General features: G+C 39.4%; 1 protein-coding gene across 1 annotated transcript in view; it reads left to right on the top strand.

Annotated features, from left to right (window-relative positions):
• Nucleotides 1-22,042, top strand: part of aacs (acetoacetyl-CoA synthetase) — a 37,169-nt gene extending 15,127 nt beyond the window's left edge. Inside the window, exons 10-18 of the mRNA XM_053326047.1 lie at nt 59-183; nt 9,336-9,400; nt 11,334-11,456; nt 16,667-16,780; nt 17,667-17,792; nt 18,140-18,209; nt 18,436-18,494; nt 18,842-19,044; nt 19,169-22,042. Coding sequence (XP_053182022.1) covers nt 59-183; nt 9,336-9,400; nt 11,334-11,456; nt 16,667-16,780; nt 17,667-17,792; nt 18,140-18,209; nt 18,436-18,494; nt 18,842-19,044; nt 19,169-19,306 — 1,023 coding nt within the window. The 3' untranslated portion in view covers nt 19,307-22,042. The remainder of the gene's footprint in view (nt 1-58; nt 184-9,335; nt 9,401-11,333; nt 11,457-16,666; nt 16,781-17,666; nt 17,793-18,139; nt 18,210-18,435; nt 18,495-18,841; nt 19,045-19,168) is intronic.
• The last annotated feature ends 1,884 nt before the right edge of the window (nt 22,043-23,926 follow it).

Genomic DNA, 23,926 nt, shown 5'->3' with positions numbered 1-23,926 from the left:
TGTGTGTGTGTGTGTGTGTGTGTGTGTGTGTGTGTGTGTGTGTGTGTGCCGTCCTCAGACTGGCTGGATGATGTGGAATTGGCTGGTGTCTGCTCTGGCAGTGGGAGCTTCAGTGGTTTTATATGACGGTTCACCACTAATGCCCACACCCAATGTACTGTGGAACCTCACAGACCAGCTGGGGTGAGTTAGCCACTAACACACACACACACACACACACACACACACACACACACACACACACACACACGCACACATGCACAAACACACAAACACAAACATAATAGCCTGACAAAAGCTGGTGACTGAATGTTTGTGCTATTGCAGTTTTATTGCTTTTTGTTATGTTGATTTTTATTTGAAACCAAACATTGAAATAGACCCTTCAAAGCATACTGTCATTATGAAGTGTTATATTCATTAGTTATATTAATATTTAAATGATAATGAGACAGCACATAAAATTGTGAATATGCCAATTTATAGTACATCATTGCTCATGTACTGGTTATCAATTACAAGGATGTGAGTCGTTGTTGTTGCTGGAAACCGCAAATATGGGTCATGTTAGGTATAAGTCATGTTAGGTTATATCTTCAATAGCTAAAAATGGACTAATAACAGAAATCCGTTCATCAACAGTAATCATCAGGTTTCTGTATTCTGCTTCAGACAAATGCCATTTTACCCCGATGTTCAAAAAATATCAGGGATGTTCCTAGAAGACAGAAATACCATTTTCTCTACAGCTCTTCCCAATATCTACCGTAGCCTCAATAGAGTATGGTGCAGGAGTACAGCTTACATAAGAGTGCTCTCAGAACAAGTGTGTTTTTTTTCCTTTTCTTTTCATATAAACTCTTTTTTTGGGGTGGAAATAGAGAATACAGACAAGAAAGAGATAAGGAAAAGAAAAAGAGGGAGATGGAAAGACAGAGGGTCAGAAATATATATGGGGGAGGTGTTCTCTGAAGATTTTATTTTAACTCTGATAATGTGTTTACTTAATTGACAACTTGCATATACATACACACAAGACGGCTCAGTGGCTCACGGAGGGTTAGCACAGCAAAAAGGTCCTGGATCCTGTCCATCCCAGGTCCTTTATGTTTGGAGTTTGCATGTTTTGCATATTCTCTCCCTATTTGCATGTCTCCCGGCCTCCCACCGTCAAAGATATGAATGTTATGAGTTAATACTCTTTTTAGTGCCCCTGACCACTGGCACTGGCAAAAAAGTACTAGAGAGGATCCCTGAGCGCTTCACTGCAGCTGCCCACTGCTGTGAATGTATAGGATGGGTCAAATGAGGATCTGTTTCATTTCAGTATGTGTGAATGCTGAGAAATTACAATTAAAAGGGTCTTCATCTTAATCTTAAAAGCAGACCTATGAATAAATATTTTAGCTTGGTATAACTCATACAATAAACACGTATTATTATTTACATACTCATTAATTAATGCTAATTACAATTGGAGGCGTGAGGGAAGGAGGAGTTGGGGAAGGAAAGTAGACAAAGAGAGAAATACAGAGGAAAGAGGAGGAAAATGAGTAGACCATGGTGATGATTAAGCTCCATTTTGCATGGCGTAGATAGTTATTTGGTGTAGGGTTAGAAAAAAAACACAGTGAAAAATAGGAACAGGCTTTTTCAGACTTTACAAAACTTGTCATGTCAAGCCACCAGGCAGCAGCTATACAAGAGATTATTATTATTATTTTGAGATTTGAGGGGGAAAAAAAGCTATTCTAGAAGTTTCACACAGTTTTTTAAATAAAACAACTCTCGGTGCTCAAATATACAAAAGACACTCCGAACTTCCCAAGTGATTACCACAAATGAGCTGCCTCGCTGTCATTCTGAAAGTGCAGTGATGTTGTCCTACTCAGCTGAACAGGCTGTTTCAAGTCAGCAGGATCAGCTTTCCCTTAAGTCTGTCGTTATTGAGATTGATGGTGATGTTGTAAATTTGGAGGAACCCAAAAACTCAGGTCAGAGTCAGACTACAAGACAACCAGGGCAGCTGAAATCTAAAGTTTGCCATGTTGTTCAGAGGCGGATGATATGGACGTCACAAATTGAGATGAGGAATCGTATGTCTCCTGATTTCATCTTTGAGTTTGAAAATGTTCTTACATGCCCAGAAAAGCTGTGAATGTAGTTATTTCTCTTATGCAGATGAGGTTGGTCCTGGGAATTAGTTACTAAAAATATCCACCACTCCCCTCTGCTTTTTATCTCAGAAAAAATATTTTCACACACTGTAGGTTCACATCCAAAGTAGCATGGAGGATATTTACAGCAAATCCTTTGTCTTGTTAAATGTCTCCCACCATCACTACTATCACCACCATAAACAGCAGATGTTAAACCCAGTATTGATCTTCTATTGTCTTTTGAAGACAGCGAGAGAATAGAGGAAAGGGTCAAGGATACAAACATGTTAGTGTGTGTGCAGGAAGGCAATTAATTGGCTCACATATAATAGGGGAGATGAAAAACATTTTTTTCCTCTTATTGTGTCCTTTGGTTTAAATGTCACAAAAGGAAAGTTGTGTAATCTCTGTTCGACCATACCCCAACATTTTTCCTTTTATTGTCCATTTAAATTCAGCTCACGTGTTATATTCATGATGGCCTCTGAATACAGCAATTCAATCATTTCTATGCCGATATTTGATAACACTTTAACACCTCTGAAATGTTCATAAAAAATTACAGTAAGCTATGTTATAATATACAGTGAGGTGCCCTGATAGATGAAAATCACAACTGAAGTAAAAATGCTCCACCAACTTCAGCACGATTCAAAATGTGAACTGCAGTACTTTCAAAAACTTTTATATAACCTATAGTAGATGTCTAAGGACATTTGTATCCAACATCATACACAATGACCTCCATCTGTGACATGATCATACTTTAGTACCTACATTTAGTTGTAATTTCAGTATTTGTATTCTTATATCATCTTTGTAATTTGTGTCATCTGCAACCAAAACTGCAACTGCTAATTCTTTGAGTCACTGCAAATATTATCCAGTCCAGAGTCCAGATCTGTTTTGAGACAGAATAATAACTTAAATTACCTTATTAAAAATCCTTAAAATGACATCTTCATGTATTTAGTTTTTTATTTGTAAGGAACTATGTAGAGTATAAAACATGTTACCATTTGATGTCCTGTACCACTTTACCATAGTTACTGTTGCATAGAGATAATGTTCAGTCGAAATCAAAAATAATGCTGGTACACCTTGAACTGAGACAATGAGCACAAAGAGACGTTTGTGGTGTGTCAAACATTTAGCAGTTGCATTTTAAGCAGATTACTGTAGAAACAGTTAGCAGTACCAAACTGGCAGCTGAAATGCCCAACTGAGGGAACAAGAAGGAAAACATATTTCTGACCAGAGGGGCACTTTCATAAATTTGATGAAAAGATATAAGAATATTTCTAAAATTCAGTTTTGTGTATCAAAACGTGATCGATCTCATCCTTTGACAAATCTCTGAGCAGGCAGGAAGTTCTAGGTGGAGAAAGTCCATGAGGAATTTTCCCCTACCCGAACCAACTGTGATGTGCCCTTGAGTAACCAAACTACTACTGTAAGCAGACAGCTGGAGATTATGTCACTGTACGTGTACACTCAGTCAATCTGTGGTTAAATTGTGAAAAAAACCCCAACCCAAAACACTCTGGTCAGCAAAAGTAAGAAGTTTAAAGGCAGTGATACCACAGACACATCTTCAGTGCAGCACATGTCATATTACCTTCAGCAAGGGAAGGAGCTGATATGGGGGTGAAAGTGTCAAGAAAAAGTACTTCTCCTGCTGAATCTCAGGACAGGATCTGTTTGTGGATCCTAAAACTAATGAGCTCCTTTCACAATCTTACTAGTTTTTGGATTTGGATTTATCAAATATATTTTGATCTTCACATGATGATTGGTGGTGGTAGAGTTAGAGGTTGGAGGTTGATGCTAGTAATTTCCTACTCTGCTGTTTATCATAAGCATCATACGCTGTAGTTTGTGGTTGATATGTGACTAGATGAACGTCTGTTCTATTCTGTTTCAACGAAATCGACACCATTTTGCCCTTAAGGACTTAAAATGGGGAATCGTAAATTAGAGGAACAAGGTTAGAATACTGTTTCCAAAGTTACCCACATAGTGGAAATAAATGGGGGACTACCAGTATGACAGAAAGATGGATAGAACCTTTTTAAACTGCGAGAGGAGTTTTGAACCAATTAAGTGCTGATGGTGCCTCCTCAGACACATTTTTCACATACCAGTGCTATGAGGAAAAACCCTCCGGGAGAGCCTGACATAATTTTTTTTTTTTTTACATCTCCTGAATTGAGGTTGGGTATTTTAATTGGGGCTAAATCTGTCAGAGCCTTGGAGAATCTTAAACTTACATTGAGGTTTTCACCCGTTGCCTTGAAATTTGTTAGTTAGTTGTGTTTCATTTTAATTACAAATTTCCTGTTGAATTTCATTTTTTTTTTTTTTAAAGATGGCATTTTTAACGATGGCAGTTGACTGGTAGTTTTACACAACAACCTTCATATTGCTTTAAATGGATTGTAACAGATTTGCTGATTTGTAAAAAAAGGAGAAGGGAGGATCTTTTAGAAAGTCTTGGTAGATTTGTGTTTATTTTTTGTTATCCAGTAGTTTTTACATCTTACCTTTATCTTCAAATACTCTGACTACTTCCTATACCTGTGTTATGTAACAGTTTTGTAAAAGATTTTATGGAAACTTACATTTCAGGAGATGTGTTGAAATCTTAAACTGGTGCATTGGTAAAGAAAGAAAAGCAACATTTATACAACAGGTTCTGTGTATGAATAGGACTGAAGCTGTCCTGTTTCCTCTGAGGATGAGCTTATCTTTCCCATCATTTGTCCATTATGTGTTGAGCTGATATTTCAGCAAAGATTCTCCCTGTACTCTTGTACCAACGATAGAAATGTTCTCTTATGCAAATGTAAAGCAAAATTCTCAGTTACCTTTTTTTAGAGGAGAAAAAGAAACAGCAGATTTCCATCCTGCCAGTCCAGTTACAGTTTAACGTCCGTCGTTCTGTTTTCTTATATGACACATGGGAGACAATAGTCATCATCAATACAAAGTTAGATGCTTAACGTAGCACTTACATTTTTTTAAACCATTGCCATTAATTTTGAACTTTTTCAACCTTTACTCTACTTCTTAAATTATGTTTTGCCAGGTTTGAATTTGGTATAATTTAATAATGTTTTATAGCATAAAATAAGAAGGGCTTCACAATTGTAGGTGCCAGAGGGTGTGAAGTGCTGATGAAAAACATCACTTTTAACATTTCTGTCTTTTCACTAACACATGAGAGATAACGATTGCATATTAGGGAGAAGGCTAAGTATCAGACTCCAGTTTGAGCAAGAAGAAGCAACAGTGAAAATAAATGGAAATGAATTCAGTTCATAGCACTGAAAATACTACTGGCGTGAGGTGGATGCTGTCAATCATACTGTACGATTCCTCATATTTACATGGCAAAAACACTAAGGTACCTTAATAAATTTGGCACATATTGATTTTAAAAAATGATGAATTATGAGTCATGTTTAATATTTGCAAATCTGCTACCCTCGAAAACTGTTCCTATTAGCTTTAGTAACCTGAGAAGAGAGCAATGGCTCATTTTTATATTACACTTCTTCCTGAGGTGGAGAACAAGTACGAGAGCCGTTTAGCAAACATGGACTGACAAGTGAGACTTCAATTGCTAAATCACGACACGCATAGAAACACATTAATGTAATAACTGCTTGAAGGTGCTCTTGTGTCTGAATGGTTTCGAGTGCCTCTTATTAACTGAGTAGCTTCCAGTAACATGCCTCCCTTGAAACGGACACACATGTACATTTACGCACGCAGGCATACAATCTCGCATACAGAGACTCACAGCTTCTCCTCCATCCTCCATCCTAAACACCAAATTACCAGCCACACCTGGCCACCTGACTCCAATCAGAATAGAGTGACAGTTTCCATGGCAGCAAGCAATGAACAAATCCAGATGCGGACGGGGGGTCAGAGATGATGGATAGAATGGCGACTCTTATCTCGAGGCTGTAAGTGAATGAGGGGAACAGGTATCAGCCATATTTACCAATTTGTCTTTTTCGTGTCGTTTTGGGTCAGATTTTCATTTTTAAAGTTGGAACAAAAAGACGATGCCCACAACAGAACGGCATAGAGGGGTTTAAAATAGACTTGGGCAAAAATAGGAATTAGAAAATAGAGGTATAGCATTGAAAAGTAGTAGCTTAAATGGTCTAAATGTTTAACTGATGGACTAAATGACTAATTAATAGGGATGATTGATCATGAAACAACAATTTGGTCCTTTAATTAATTTAAATATCCCATCCAGATATGTTTTAAGATAAAAAAAGATAAAATACTCTACTTTAAATGTAATTTGTGTCTGATATGGCTTTTCCAAAAAAAAGATCAGTTATGTTTTTAAAGCTGTACAGTGCAGAATTTTACTAAAATATAGCTTCATATCTGGTGTTGTATGTATCTGCAGAGACCCTTCCCTCTGCCTCTAATGTATTATTTTCTTATTATTTTTCTGTGTTCGGGACACTTATGCGCGTAAACCTTGGAGTTGCAGTGAGTGTGTATAATACTATTGCAGAGGGTGTGAGGTTGGGACTTTTAGCACAGTAACCAGGTTACATCACTATGGTTTTATTTTATTATGTTTATTTGATGGTTATTTGATCAGGAGGTGCAATGTTTTCCATGATCAACATCATAGTTTGCATTTTAGCATGCAATCAACATCATAATTTCAATAGAAAAGTGAAAACTTTGACCTTATAATGGCGATAGTTGAAAGGTCAGGGGACCACCAAAGGATAGAAGGGTTAGGATTCATCCACTGATGATGATGTATATTTAAATGAGTCCATCCAATACTTTTTTGAGATATTTTAGTCTGGACCTAACTGGTGGACCAAACGACTGACATCGCCATTCCTAGAAACACACCATATCTCAGTCTCTAAAAAGAAACATATGAAATCTAAATATGCATCAGATTGAATGTAGAGAAAGTAAAAGACCGTTAAAGCAGCAGTGTTCTGAAAATCTTACTTCTGAGACTGAAGGATTTCAACATGAGACTCTTCAGTGGATGAAGTGGAGACACAAGATGAGGCATGCAGAGGAGGTAGTAACAAGAGGTGTGTGTGTGTGTGTGTGTGTGTGTGTGTGTGTGTGTGTGTGTGTGTGTGTGTGTGTGTGTGTGTGTGTGTGTGTGTGTGTGTGTGTGTGTGTGTGTGTGTGTGTGTGTGTACACATCATTCACTTTAAACCATCTCAGAGATTACCATTTGAGACCTGTGCCCTTTCACCCCGTATAACCCACCACCCCCTTCACTCAGTCTATTCAACAACCTCTATTACCACTAATCGATTTCAACCCATAGGAACAAATCACGTTCACGTCTTTCACCGCAAACCAATTCCTGGTAATTGACCAATCAAGCATCAGACAGTTGTTTTGTGTGCTGGAGACACAAAACAACCCAGAGAATCTTCTTTTTAATGTTTGATTGACAGACATGGTTACCATAGTGATAGGAGGCAAGTGATTGATTTGATGTCAACAAAAATAACTTGGAAGAGACAGGAACACATCCCATTCATAGAGCCAGACTTTAAAAGGCCTTTTGTTTTAAAATTAAATCTGTAGGGGGACACAGAAGTGACGTCTAGTCACTTCTTGGTTTCCACATGTTGTTCAACTGTTGTCAGCTGTCAGGGTGACTTCCATTCACACTAAAGAGAGCAACCTTCCAAAATAATTTGGCTCCAGTGTTAATATGTGCAAACATCCCGTCGATAGATTGCCTTTAAATTAGATCCTTGTGGAAGGTCTCCAAAGAAGACATTTTGTCCTTGCAAGACTGAGCATTATTGACTCTTTTTTTGTTGTTTGCTTAGTTGAATTTCAATTCCCAGTCAGGTTTTAGTTTAATTTTTTTCTTAATTTTCCTTATCTGTCCTGGACGGGTTGACTGAGCACACATGCTCTTTTTTGCCATCACCCTGCTTTACGTTTACACAGTGACACACACTCTTCTCCTGGGAGCCTCATAGTTCTACCACTGCTGAGCAGCTCCAGTGGAGCACATGGGACGAAGGGCAAATGGTGTTCAGTAACTATTGCCCTTTATGTTATGTATTATATTATGCCTTGTTATGCATAGATTCAGGGCAACAAATGGAGCATTGCATTAGTTCAGGCAGAGCGCTTTCATCAGCTGACTGCGATCAGCTGCTTCATTCAAGCGTCGCTGCCAGTGGCTCATTCATTAGGTGCTTCGCATCAGCTGAATAGTAGCATCCAGTTATATTTATACAGGTGTACATGGCCTTTATAACACTCTCATTCCTCTCTTCTCACTATAACTCTGCTAATTCCAGCTGGCAGAATCCTTTTTGCTGCACAGATTCTACGAATGAATGCTCATTTTTGGCTGAATTGAGCTTCTGTACCAACTACCAAGTGACCATTTAGTTAATTTCACTGTGTTTTCATTAGCATTTCACAGTATTCAGATGATTTGTAGACTAAACAATTAGTCCATTAACAAGCATATAATTGGCAGATTAATTGATATTATAAAAAAGAATTGTTAGTTTCAGGCCTGATTTTTAGTTTTCAAGCAGTTGATTAATTTTTGTTTGTGTTCATGCGGAAATACAAGATAAAATTGCAGTAACAAAAATCTGCAACAGCAACACAATTTAAGTGGCAGACTCATTTGAGCTTCGACACAAGTCTGTTCTAATTAAAGCCTTATAAGTCTTTCTCACTACGCTTAAATATTCATCCAAATTTGCTTCAAATATTGGTAAAATGTCACAATGTCAGTCTGACCGTCTGCCCAACACACTGGTCTTACATTATAAAAATGAATGGCCAAATTGTCATGAAATTTGTTAACAATATTCATGCTTCCCAGTGTATGATTCATAGTGTTTGCTAATTTGGTTCTGTTGTTTAAAGTGTCTGCTGTCACAATGCAGAGTACATATTCTCTATGTAGGAGGCTTCTGCAACGGCTGTCACTGTTGGCAACACTGTCTTCTCCCAAAAATAATGAACAACATCTTCTACTTTTGGGAAATTATATTTTGTTTTTCAAATGATGGAAAGGAATGCTTCACTGATCCTTTATGTTGGTACATTAAACAAATTAATTTCCGTGTTTTTCTTCTTGTCTTCCTCTGTCTTTATCTTTTTCTCTTCCCCAGCATCACTATCTTTGGTACCGGGGCCAAGTGGCTGTCAGTGCTGCAGGAGAGGAACCTGAAACCCGGTGAGATGCAGTCACAGACACAGACATGTGTATGCAGACGTGCAGAAACACGCGTGAATGCACACAAATAACAAGCCCACTCACTCACACACACACACACACACACATACACACATGCGAATTAATACACACATACGCTCTCTCAGAATGGAACCTGGAACAATAAGAGCAGATGGACACGATAATGAATATAATAGTCCTACTGTTTGACTCTAAATGTCATTTACGCCATTTACTGCATGATCCAACAGTTTGGCCTGTGCTCCGGTGTTTGACACTGAATCAAATGAATAAAAGTGCTGTTATGATAATTCATATGAGTCATGGATAGGACCAACTAATTGCTTTTAGTGTCACTGCTCTCTAGAGATAGAAAGAGGTCTCTACACATAATCAGTGCTTATTAGCCTTCTTGCTAACTGTCATACAAGCTGTTCTCTCTTTGCTATTTGTGTGGGAAAGAAACTTTAGAAGTGAAATAAAAATTATTTTAGGTTTGCTGTGCTCTTTTGCAGGGGTACATGCTGTATTTAAAATAAAAAGCTTATTTCTCCTCTCCCTTCCTTTCCCTCCTCCCCTCCCATCCCCCTCCCCTCTCCTCTCCCATCTTCTCTTCTTAATGTTAAATTAACACTTATAACCGATACTTATTGCATAAACAGTTTTAGTGTATCTCAGTGCCCAATGTGCTGTTATAATCACCACAAATCTTTATTCATGGCGCCTGCTATGTGTGTGCATCAGTCTCTCTGCAAGCTGTAAATTAGCTAAACACATTCCCATTTCTGCTGCAAGTAAGACACGAAAAACAAAATCTCCAAATAAACCTTTGCTTCTTTCCTGTCTGTCTGTCGTCTGTCTCTCTCTCTCTCTGCCCCACCCTCTTCAGCTAGCCATCCACTTGATCCAGTTGGCATTGTGTCTGTGTGCTTGGATGCTTATTAGAGAAAAAGAGCACGGCAGAGGGAGATGTGTGTGCGTCTATGTGTGTTTGAGTACTTATGTGTGCATGCAAGCATGCCTCCAGTGGGCTGGGGTGGGTAAGGGGAGCTTCTTCACTGGCTGTCCCAGCGGAGAGGCCCTTTTCCCCGGGCTGACATTTGGACTGGACACCTGGAGGCATAACGGGGGGTTGCAAGAGTTCCCACTGTGCGTGTGTGTGTGTGTTCGTGCGTCTGTGTGTTTTTGCGTCTGTGTGTGTTTTTGTCTGTGTGTCTCTTAAGGAAGGTTGGTTGCTAGAAGCTTATTAGTTTGCAGGGTGTTATTGGCTTGTGGTTTGGGTGTGTGTGTGTGTGTGTGTATGATAGAGTGCGTGTACAATGGCTTGGGGATGGTGACTAAAGGTGTGTGTGTGTGTGTTGCAGTACATGTAAGCTTGTGTGCTGTGTCACATCAGGGTGGCAAACTGCATTAACACAACATGTAGGGGTGCATGGAGCCACAGCTGTGCACAGGTGCAGGCTTATGTTGGACTTGTGTGTGTGTGTGTTTGGATTCTGAATTTATGTGAAAATGATTGCTGACTGGAGCTGGCTAATTTGAAATGTTTAGATATGGTAATAATATAATTCCTGAGTTTCAGTGCTGATACCAAAACAATACTTTAGTTGCTCACAACCCTCTCTCGTCTCATCAAACAATATATGCCAGAGTTCTCATATGAATCAGTGTTTACTGTTGTTTTAAGAAAAGCAACCACACAGGAACTTGTGGCCAATTACAATGCCAGTCTTTGATACCTGACGATTTTCATTACTCGATGCAAAGGAACATTTCAGTCAGTACTCAAAAAGAGATTTAGATGTTATCAGATACAATGATATACAGTGTTTCTACTGAGATATATATTGCACTATATATATAAAGCAATTCTTTCCTATCTTTTGTCCTATTCATGTATTCTAAATTTTTCCTGTCTATCTTTCTCCCCCAGGGGAAACGCATAACCTCCAGTCTCTCCACACCATCCTGTCTACTGGTTCTCCTCTCAAACCCCAGAGCTACGACTACGTCTACCGATGCATCAAGAGTAACGTGCTGCTGGGCTCCATCTCAGGTGACTGACAGGCTCTGATACAGGCTCTTAAGTGGCATCTATGGATACAAATAGCAGCGTTTTTTGCCAAATATTGTGTCTACTACATTAGCAGTTACTAGAGATACAACTCAATTAAGTCCTACCCACCCTGGAGGGGAAAACAATTCATTGCTCTCCATTAGAGCTGGGCAATTATGGCAAAAATCAAAACCACGATTAATTGAACTTTTAACCTCGATTACGATTAATGAACGATTATCTCCACCCTTGATGAACAATTATGTATTTTCACAGTTTCTTTTGTTTTTTATTTTGCACTACTGCCCTCACACATGAGTATCTTTAGGGAGTGAAAATAATGATGTTTTAAGGTGTGACGCTGTGGTTAATGTCTAGTTTACTTGATTAAAACTATGAAAAGATCATGGTTTGGGTTAAAATGATCACTGGAGATAGAAGATATGCAACCTTTACTGTCATGGCAACAGTGAACACCACGATTAATTGACATGAGCAAGATTAAGTCAGTTAGAGTTTCTAAATGTCTGTTTCGATTATTTTTCGATTAATTGCCCAGCCCTACTCTCCATTGACTTTGTACTGAGTGAAGGTGTCTCCTTGTCACTTCTGTCAGCTAGCAAACAACAGACAAATGCCTGAAAGCGGTTGTGTGGTGGGAAGCACTACCAACCGGGTACAAAACCCAGAAGTACGTTTTAAAAGTTGCCGAACTGAAAAACTGAGACTTAAAGAAGACAAAAGTGGGTAACGTTAATAGGCTGAGCGCTGTGCTGATCTGAGCCGCGCGGATAGCCTGCAGCTCAAAAACCTCTGTTAAAAATATACCTGAACAGGCAGCTAGCCACAGATAAGCCACAATAACTGAAAGACAAAACAGAACAGATGTTTAATTGAAATGTATGCAGTGTTTGTAATAGGCGTTAAAATCACAGAATAGCTAACCTGCATTCAGCTGAAATGATAACTGTAAAAAAAAAAAAAAGCCTCAATGGGAAATCATCACGTATATAGCACTCACTATATCAGCTGTGAAAAGTGTCATGCCAGCTTGTTATGTGGTGGAGATTGTTGTGTCAGTTAATGTAACAAGTTTTAACATATGCTCTAAGCTACCTCTTCCTCTCTGCTGTAGGGTACATGCTGAAATGCTAATGGTTTTAGCTAGCCGCAAGCATTTTGTTAGCGTTTCGGCTCTTGGTTGCATATCATGGCACTGATTGTTCTCCCCTCTGGTGGGTGTGATTTTTAGAGTATGACGTGTTGTGCTCTCTCTCTCTATAAACACAAACAAGCAAAATAACAAAATATAAAAATAATCTGCGGCACCAAAACAAAGGCACTGACGCATTCAAAGAAAATTCTGAAAAATGAATCGTGTAGGCTGCGGGTGGTGAGGGAACTGTGCATTTCTAAATGTACAGTTCCCTCACCACCCACAGTCCCGCCACACAGGCAGACACAGGCGCTCTCAGCTCTTTGTTATGTTGACAGGGTAATAGAAAGCTACCTGTCTCTCTCAGTGAGTCCTGAAATGTTTAACATTTAGCACAGCCTAGGTGACTGACGCATTACAGACACACACATGCACATATGCAGACACACATACACACCGTGACATATAGGTGGAAGGATTAGACGCAGAAATGTAGACTGAAATGTCATCCACAAGGCAAAAATGTGGAGAAAGCCAGACAGAGAAAGGGGCAGCAAGAGCCGATTTTCTTCTAAAAGTTACAGAAATATGTTTTTTCTGTTACTCGTGTCAACAAATATTGTATCAGCACCATACTGGCAGTTCAACTTGTGCACCTTGGATTAGTTATTGTGGTAATGATAAAGACTGTGAGAATCTCTCCCTCACATTCAATCATTCACTAAACACCCAGTGCTTTACTGTGTAGTGAGCAATTAATTGATATTTTAGACTCTTGTGAATCATCATTTTGCATCATCATCACAGACAAAAGATGGAAGGAGCGAGGTCTGATATTGGCTTTTACCGGTTCGAAGCCCTTAATTGCTGCTTATGGTCAGTGCCATCTTTTCCACACCAAGAGCTTCCAAATATAGAGTGCCAGACGTTGCCTTTCATGCTCTGGAAGCCCTGCTACCTCGGACTGAAGTGAATGCTAGCTCATTTGTAACACAGTGTGGTGCATACTTGGGCTAACATTGATTCTTTAGCTAAATTGTGTTAACAGGGCAAGTATTGTAAACATGTAACATAAAATAAAAAATATATATGCAATATATCCAACATAGTGCCACAATAGTCTGACTCAGTGTGGGTCCCATAGCTGGCCCGAGCAGTAGGCGACTGAACTGTCAATCACAGCTGTCAATCAACTCCCACACAGCAGACATGAAAGTCTACTTTAAGACTTTAGATCTTAATAATGGGGCAATCATTTCCTAAATGACCAACAGTACACTTTTAAGAGGGCCTGAATTTAGCAGTTGACACTGTAAGCATTTGTTTAAAAAAAAAAAAGAAGAAGAAAAGATTGACTGACAGAGGTCAGTGTATTTCTATAGAGAAACTAGAATGGAAGTTAATTGGAGTCAGGGATTTTTTGGAAGCAGCATCTACTTCCACCTTGGTTTCAGCCTCAAGCCATGGTATTTGTCAACTGGTCATCACTGAGTTGTGTAATTTTGCTTACACTACCTTTTTAATTTATACATGTATCAAAGGTGATTCATTCATTCATTTATTTTTAAAATGTGTATATGCATGTATATTTTTGGGAGAAAACTGAGATAGATAGACAGATGTGGCTAAACTATTGGCTGGTTTACAGCCTGTCTGATCCTGTCACAGCTTGTTCCATTGCTCTGTGTGTTACCAGTTCTCAACAATGTATTTTGGTGAATAGGCTGATTGAAATTATGTTTAAAATTACAAAATTAGACCCTGGTTCATTATTTATAATTACAGGACCAGTTTTGTTCATGTGAATATAAGGGAGTGTGGGCTCATGTATGTGTCCGTGTGTGTCTTGCCCCTGTCAGTTTCTTCCTTGTCGCCAAGGGCAACAGCAGGCTGCAACCTTGTTGGCTGCCAACCGACCTAACCTTGACCCCCAAGGTCAACACTCTGTGCGTGTGTGTGTGTTCTTAGGATTTATCACAGCTTCTGTGAGTGACTGGTGGTTACAGTGACATATGTGATAGGCCCCTTTGCTGACTTCACCCTGTGTGACAGTGTGTGTCTTTGTGTGAATGTGTCCACCAACATGTGCTCGAGTTAAAATATGAATATTTTTACATACTGTATAAATATTGTGTATTTCACTTTGGCTGTGTGTGTGTATGTGTGTGTATGTGTGTGTGTATAATCCTGTCAGCAGGGATGTCAGACCCCCATTGCTCCTCATTGGGGCATTTTAACACTTTCACTGCTGGACTCCCTCCGTCCTAATATACCTCCGTCTGACTGCCCATATGTCGCTCCTCTGCTCCCCTTTTGCTCCTTCGCTTGTTGTCTCCTCTCTTTTGATTCTTTTATCCATGAATTTGCCAAGTTTTCTTGTGAGTTTTAGCTTGTGTATTCTTTTCATATTTCATTTTTTGAATACATTAATACATTCCTAGGTTGGCTGTTTGCCTTTTTGTCTCATTTAGTGGCTTTGTCCAACCCCGAACTGTGCCAGAAGAGGTTCAAAGCACTCATGCCTACACATATGAAAACACATGCACACACATACAATATTTTTTTATCAACCAAGAAGTTCAAAACTCTTTTTCTTCACTGTTGAGAATAGTCACTACTGTTAGAAACATCTGGTCAGTGTGACACACTGCCGTCCTGTGTATAAAATACACAAAACACACAATACACACATGATGGAGGGTGTGTGTATGTGTATGGGCGTGTGTGTGTACCCACCCATTAAAGTGAGTATAATAATAAAATATTTGCGTGCCTTCCCACTATAAGTGTGTGTGTTTAATCAGAAGACAAAGTTTCCTCTTCCTCCTGGGAGCCAATTAAAGCTCAATAAAGAACCTGGTAGAAAGTGAGACGGCGAGAGAGAGAGAGAACAAGTATAAAGAACAGAAAGACAGAAGAGAGGAGGAAGGAGCGGTAGAAGGGCAGAGAGCAGCTGAGAGGAGGCAAACAAGATGGATGGATGAAGTCTGTGATACAGAGAGGAAACAGAACATGGAGGTAGAGATGGAACAATGGGAAGCAAGATGAATAGAATATGTCAGAAATAGTATGATTGGAAGGTAGAGAGAGACAAATGGATGGTGGCAGCACAGGGTGTGTGTGTGTGTGTGTGTGTGTGTGTGTGTGTGTGTGTGTGTGTGTGTGTGTATAACAGTTTTAAGAATGTACTGCAATGGAGTAGAACTGCTATATAGGTCAGTGGTGGTGGAGCAGGGCGTTAACATTGCCAGCTGATATCCGACTGATACTGTTACTGAGTTTAATCATGACTCAGCGCAGTGGTCATTGTGATATTTTGCGATGTAACTTTATCCCTGCTTGACACATATCCACTCCTACATTGCACTACAGTACATTGTAGGCACTGTAATTTTAATTAAACTAATTATGTTTAATTTATGTGTACAATTTCATACAGGGTTTTTTTTTGCTAATTGATTATTTGATTGGTTGCTAGCAAATTGTGAAATAATTGTATTATCCATAAATCATTTAAGTATCAATCAAAACTGCAAAATATTTGCTGGTCCCAGCTTCAAAAGTTTAGGGATTTCCTTTACTGCATATCATCTATCTGGCAAAAAAAGAAAAAGACATTTGAAGATTTTACCTTTGGTTCTGGGAAATTATGATGGGGATTTTCTATATTTTTATTGTTTTATAGCCTAAATTAAAACGAACTAAAACAGTTTGACTGACAATAAGACCAATTGTTAGTTGCATCCTCACATCTAAAAAAATGCCATGGCTAATGTGTTAGCAATAGGCAAGTATTGCCTATTTACACATCTAATAAAATGATGATTTTTTTAGTTGTATGTCTGGATACCTGATAAATGAAAGTGTGAGATATTCCCGCTTCTTTTATCTCTGGTTTAGTCTCCACCACGTCCAATGGAAAATATCTTGCTCTTTGGCAGCAGTTAGCCAATAAAGACTAAAAAGTATTATAGAGCCAGTGCACTGGGAGTCGTTTCATATCTGACCATCAACCAACTAAATCTCTTCCTCTCTGTGTTTTCTCTCTGACCAGGCGGCACTGACATAGTGTCATGTTTTATGGGTCAGAACCCAGCAGTTCCAGTGTATCGGGGTGAGATCCAAACAAGAAATCTTGGCATGGCTGTGGAAGCGTGGGACATTAATGGTAAGAGTGTGTATGCTTGCAAGTGCATGTGTGAATTGCCCTGAAATTCAATATAATCAAGGGATTTGTTGAGTAGCTCATATTGACAAAAGGGAGGACTCATCACCTTGATGTGTGAAGAAAGTGGTTAGTATGAGTCCCAAGAGAGACTGGGGAAAAATATTAATGGGGAAAACTAACCAGAAGCACCAAAGCACAATAAAAAGCTGCTGAGATGCCCCAGAGCAAACTGTCTTTCTGTGTCTGTGCTAAAGCAAAAACATTAGTTGTACTTGGTTGTTGCCATGTACCTGTATGTGTTGGCACGAATGTTAAGCTTTCCATTGCAGAAATTTGATAGTAATTACTGAGCCTTCCCTGGGTAAACGCAGGTAAAAACTTTAGGGAAACACTTTTTTATTTCAAGAAACCCAAACAAAAAAAAGACAGATTTTGATCTTGCTGGGAGTCTTCAAAGCCCTGTATGTTCTTCTCATTGGTTTTAGTCCCTCATTCCCCAGCTTCCGATCCCTGCTGCAGGCTGCACTGGCGAGTCTCCACCACCTCAAAGGAGAGTGGATTGAGGGATAATTTAAAGGCAGTTTTGTAGGAAGAGCTTGGGATTATTTTAGTCCATCTCTAAGCCTATAACACCATCCTGAGGGAGGAGGTGAGGGTTATGTGAAACCACACACTAAAGTCTATCAGGTTTACTGAGTGTGGGATACATTACCAGGTGACTTTTTTTTTTCACCCAAGAATGATTTGTGTAGGTCTGTTATTCTGAGTCAGTGTGTTTGTGTTCGTAGGTGTGTGCACACTTGTATGTGTGTGTTGTAGTAAGGTATAGCTGGACTTACTAGCTTTGTTTTCATTCTGGTGAAATGTGTGTGTGTTTGTGCTATAGGTAAGCCTGTATGGGCAGAGAGCGGGGAGCTGGTCTGCTTGAAGCCAATCCCCTGCCAGCCTACACACTTCTGGAATGACGAGAATGGGAGCAAATACCATAAAGCGTACTTTTCTACATTTCCTGGTAAGTGCACAAACATACAGTGTGTGACTATGTGTCGGCATTCTTGCATACAGAGAAACTGTAAAATAGACTTGTATGATGCAATGTAATAAATAAAACCAAATGTAAAACCTGTGATTCGTTTCTTTACCACTATTGCATATAAAAATGTAGAATTTAACCTTCTTTCTTGCATTTTATCAAAATATTGAGTTTATTTTTTATTGCATGTACTATTCTTGGTCAATTTGAGTTGGTTTCTTTGGTGTGTTTTTACTACTACAGTATTTCTACAAAAGTAATCTCCCTGACAAGACAAAAAAAAGTTTCAAATTGAACTAAGTTGTGTTTTCTTTCCCTCTCTCTAGGTGTGTGGGCCCACGGAGACTACTGTAAAATCAACCCAAAGACTGGAGGCATTGTCATGCAGGGCAGAAGGTCAGCCCATTAACCTACTACCTTGCTTCTTTACAGCCCTGTATAAAATGTCTTTATGTCTCAGGAACCTAAGAAAGGGATGCTGTAAATCAAGCTAGATGTTTCAGTTTGTGTAACGTAGTGGATTTTATGTCTCTACTGCCAAGTCATGTATTGCAATGATGTGCAACATAATGTTTTGGTTCCCGATGAGATTTTGAATGTTGAACTTGTGTTGACTTTGCAGTGACGGGACGTTGAACCCCAATGGAGTCCGTTTTGGCAGCTCGGAGATCTACAACATTGGTGAGCATTTAAAATGACATGTAGAGCAAGGTGTGGGTGTAAAAAAAAAAGATGCAAAGAAACAGCATGAGCTTAAATTGAGTCACGATTCCTTTTATGTTATGACATTTTGCCATACCATCATTTATCTTTTATGTCTGTACACTTCAGCAACAACAGAATAGCAAAATCTTTTGCAAAACACTGAATCTTTTCTTTTTGTCTCCTCGGTTTCTCTTCTCTGTGTTACCTTACTCTCTTCACCTCTCACCCCCTCTTCTCTCCTCGACTCATCTACTTTCCTAATTCATGTTTTGTCTCCTCACCCTATTCACTGCCCTTTCCTCTACTTTCCCTTCTTTCTGCAGTGGAAGCGTTCGAGGAAGTGTCAGACAGTCTTTGTGTTCCTCAGTACAACGCTGATGGAGAAGAGCGAGTTATTCTCTTTTTAAAGATGGCACCTGGAAAGCCCTTCAGCCAGGAGTTGGTGGCAAAGATTAAAGGAGCCATTAGAAAAGCTCTGTCTGCCCGTCACGTACCTGCCCTGCTGCTGGAGACCAGAGACATTCCTGTAAGAGAAATATGAATATCAATCAGATATAAAGAAACCTGTCAGATTATCCTTTCGCAGTGGTTACAGCTGTAAAAGTAAGTTTTGTCTCGAATGACAGCCCTTTTTCTTCTTTCACCTGCAGTACACCATCAGCGGGAAGAAGGTGGAGGTGGCTGTGAAACAAGTGGTCGCTGGTCGGGAGGTGCTGCAAAGAGGAGCTTTCTCCAATCCTGATTCACTTGACCTCTACAAGAACATTCCTGAACTGCAAAACTACTAAAGAGGGAGCATCACAGAACTGGACAAAGAACAAAAGAGAACCACTTGACAAGAATTCAAATTAGTTTTTAAATGAACTTTTTATTCAAATATACTGGTACAGGGAGATGTGCATTACAGGTGCTGTTCTCAGAGGTACCTTCAGCTTTGTACAGGGCATAAAAGAGGAAACACGTCTATAGTCAAAATAATACAAAAATGACATGAAAATTATGTATGTATATAATAACAATAAGTCTATGGTATCAAGCAGACCAGACACTTTACACACATGAGCTGCTCTGTTCCATAGGCCAGCTTGCAATCAAGTGATGAAGCAGCCGCTCTTAAAAAGGCTAAAATGTTGTGAAAGTAAATGTGAACTGAATTAATCTTTTGGATGTAACATTATGTTGCACAGCAGCTCTCTTGAATACAACACTGCCAACAGAGAGAAGTGAAATTTAGCATCAAGCGCTTTGCTTTGGCTTCCCAGTCTGATTGGTATCAACCAGTGAAGAACCATATCTCTCTGTGTCACCTGGTTCTGAGTGGGTCCTCGAGTAAAAATCCATGGAAGTGTGCAGATAAACACACACAAAGATTGGGGATGAACACCTCAGCTCATATCACCATATCATGCTATGTGGTGTGTACTGCTTTATTAAATGTATATAAATATATAAACATATATATATATTTTTTGGACTGTGGAATTACGTTAACATGAATATGCGTTTAAAGATATTGACCCAAACCTGTTAACCAAAGTAAGTCACAGATTTTTAGTTGTAACTTATTAGGAGACTGGTCAAAATGAGCCGTGGATGGAGCTAAACTTGTTGAACTTTTGTCCTAACCTGAAAAAGCTAATGATCTCTTACGTATCACATGCTCACATCCTAACCCTCATATGATTTTTTGACCGTTGGTTCAATTTCATTCCGCCCAACACATCAAGGCATGAACTGATGTAATGTCATTTCTCTTGAAGGGAAGGTTTTTTTTAGTCACATTTGCTCATTCCTTATTAATCAAGCAATTGTATAAATAAGTCAGTCAAGATCAAGATTGTGATTTGAAAGTGAGCAAATGTTCATTTCACCACAAAAGCCTGTATTTATTAGTTCTGTATCTATGTTCCATGTTTGTCAAAGTGTTCTCTTCAAATAGCTACAGTATCGCTTTGTACATGGAACAAGTTGAACAGTCTGAAGGCAAATTAATGCAATTAAAGATGAACTGCAGTGTTTTTGCTCAATCGTAGCGCTATTGAGCAAAATGGGAACAATAACACGAACAAAAGACAAATGTTGGGATAAAAAAGATCAGATCAAGTCTGTGAAGAATATCAGTGAAGCATTTGATCTTCTGGAAAAGTTGGAGAAAGATTTTCACACTAATGTAGCCTTTTTTTCTTACTGGACTTCTGTGTTGTATTAGATTCTGATTAATTTCCTTTTGATTCAATCTCTGTCAGTTGTTTCTGTTACGATAATATCAGACATGTTTAAAACTATGAATGTAAATAAATCACTGGGGAAACTCTGGAGTTCATCTTTAATGTAAAAGTCACTGCTTATATTGGAGTGAATTTCCTCCTTTAAAGGTACCCTGTGGAGTTTTAGACCACTATGGATAATGTTTTGATGAGTGGGCCCTGTTTAGTTTCTGACTCATATTTCAATACTTTGGTGAGAAGCACTGAATGTAAACAGAAATTTGTTGTTTAGAAGAAAACTCCACAGGATACCTTTTTAGACGTCTCAAAGATGCACAGGTTTTCAATCATTGTACATTGCACTTTAGTACTGTAAATGCGATATTGTCCATGGTGATGCTGGTGAACTTTGGTATATCTGCCATTCCATTCTGTAGCATGCATGGAGATTACGCAGTTTTTTTGTGCACCAAACTTGTCTTCTATAAGGCTGCAGGTTTGAAAGTAAAGTTCTTGGGTTTATCACATGTCAAAAAAAACAAAAAAATCTGTTAATTCTGTAAGGTACTTCTCAAGTAAATCAACCATTTAATTTATACTTGTTTTGGTGTTACAAGAAAATGTAATGAATCAGATGTTTCGTTGATCATTTTTACAACCGATAATTTCCTCTTTGACACAACATGATGGTCATTCTCTGCTGTAGATCTAGTTCATGCTGAAGTTGACAGAGTCATGATTGGATGTGAAGTTTACTCATTTTTCTGTTTTTCAGAAACCACTTCAGTGTTAGAAACTAATTTAGCTATAGAGATAGACAGTCAGACAGATGATTGGACATTCTTCACTGTCCACAAAGGGAAATTAAGTTTTCTAAGGTCAGTACCATACTAACAAAGAAGAGTATAAATAAATAAATAAAACAAAAATCAGAGTTCAAAACAGGAGGTGTGATTCCAAGAGAAAGGATTTTAAAAGAAAAGCTATTTATTTTACTTAATCTGGAAATGTGTGTCTGTGTGTGCACAAGCATGCCTGCATGGTAATAGATCCAGTTCTGGATCTTGAGTCCCTTGCTCTTTTCACTGTCCTCCTGTTTATAGAGCTGCTGGAGGGTTGAGCATTGCTGCCCACAAAGTTTGGACCCTAAGGTGATCACCCTTTGCAGTTTGGCGTTATTGGTTTCTGAGAGTCCCTCATACAAAGCCAGAAAACAAAAGGTGAGGAGGCTCTCCACATGGCAGACATAAAAGCTGTGGAGGATGTTAGGGGTTGCTGCCAGATCCCTCAGCTGCCGTAGGAGGTAGATTCGCTGCTGGCACTTGTTGAAAATGGTTTGTGTGTTGTCGTTGAAGGTCAGCCCACTGTCTGTGGTAGTCCCAAGGTATTTGTAGCTGCTAACCCTCTCCACAGCCTCTCTGTTGAGTGTCAGCTGTAAAGAGGGTCAGCCTTCCACCAGAAGTCTACTGTATAAGGAGCTCTTTTGTCTTCTTCACATTTATCTGGAGAAAGTACTCCTTCTACCACTGGTGCTCACATTGTCCAAGCCCTACAGATCATTTGCACAAACAGGGCTGGGGAAATCACTGCCCCCTGGGGGAATGACAGGAAAGGTGGCGCTTTTGACCTTGACAAACTGCTCCCTTTTTGAGTAGGAATTTCAGTATCCAGAGGATCATATGGGGATCCACCTAGAGCGGTAGATGTGTGGCTGTATACAGTTGAAAACTGAGGAGAAATCCACAAACAGGATCCTGGCATCTGCACATGGCTTAATTGAAGGTGGTATGTACCGAGCAGTTTTGCCTGTAGGGAGACTGCAGCAGATTTGCTTATTTGTGGGAGCAGGCAGGGTAGCACTACTCCTCCAGACACTTTACCAAGACCGTTGTGAGGGCCACTGGTCAACATTAAGTTCTACAGGTTGGTTGGTCTTGGGGATAGGCCTTATCTCAGAACCCTTCCACAGTGTAGGGATGGTGATCTCCTGGAGAGAGCAGATGAAAAGATGACAGAGAACGCTGGCTAGCTCATCTGAGCGTTCCTTCACCTCCATCTCTTTAATAAGATCAGACTCCGGAGCCTGTACCTAACAAGACTTTGCAAAATCTCAAACATTGTTGTGTGAGCCCTCAGTTCCCAGTGCAGATTTACAATGTGTGCTAATCTAGGAGACCCTTTATCTCTGGCTCACTGAACACAACACACGTCAGTATTTCCCACACATTCATTTATTCGTGCCGGCCCGCCACGAATAGATTTTTCGGCTTTTGACTCGCTCGACCTCGCTCATAAAAGCAATATAATGGGACTCTGTCTGTGAATGTAACTTGTCGTTACAATTCCGGTGCAGTAGGTGGCGGTACTATGCAGTAACTCCGGCAATAAAACCAAAGAAGACGTACTTAATGCACCTGGTCGGCCAGAAGAAGAAGAAGAAGAAGAAGAAGAAAGAATGGATACTTGGCGAGCTGTACAAAAAGTCCTGAGTCATAAGATGATCGTTGTGGATAAAGGGAAGACTTTGAAGGTATGTAGAAATTGTAGCTGTTTTTACTTGAGCTGAGTGGCTAGCCGAGACAATCGCTAATACTATTATAGCTGTGAGCAACCATATAATTCGTGAGTGGTCTTCTGAATCGGGGCAATCTAAGCTTTCTAACAATGTATACAACAATATATATGTTTAAAGGTTGGTGTTTAAAACATTCAGAAGAACCTCCGGTCCGTCCCGTAGGCGGAACAGCGTGTTTTACGTGTCTGCAGTTCCGATCCTTCATGTCGGCTGAAACAGACAAGTCACCCTCAAACATGCTGAAAACCAGATTGAAGTTTGGCTTGCGGTTAGTCTTCCCTAATGTTTATGTGGCTTTGGGGATGTTCCTCACGTTGCCAGTGACAAACTGTGAGGGGGAGCGCTCATTTTCTCATTTGAGGAGAATCAAAAATGAGCTGAGAACAAGCATGAAACAAAAACGCCTGAAGTCCTTATCATTACTGGCAATAGAGTCTGAACTTGTCAGAGACCTGGACTTTAGCAATGTTGTGGAGGAGTTTGCTAGGAGAAAGGTCATTGCATAAGGGAGCTACTCTAATGTGTATTCTTGTCTCCCAAGTGTTGTTAATGTGCATTGTTTTTTTTATGACTCGGAAAACATTTGTTGTTGGGATGTTTGATAGTGTGGAGATTCTAAAAACAGG

Source organism: Scomber japonicus, chromosome 9, assembly GCF_027409825.1.
Source record: "Scomber japonicus isolate fScoJap1 chromosome 9, fScoJap1.pri, whole genome shotgun sequence".
Lineage (NCBI taxonomy): Eukaryota > Metazoa > Chordata > Actinopteri > Scombriformes > Scombridae > Scomber > Scomber japonicus.
The sequence above is the reverse complement of the archived record's forward strand: the minus strand, read 5'-3'. Positions and strand labels throughout refer to the sequence as shown.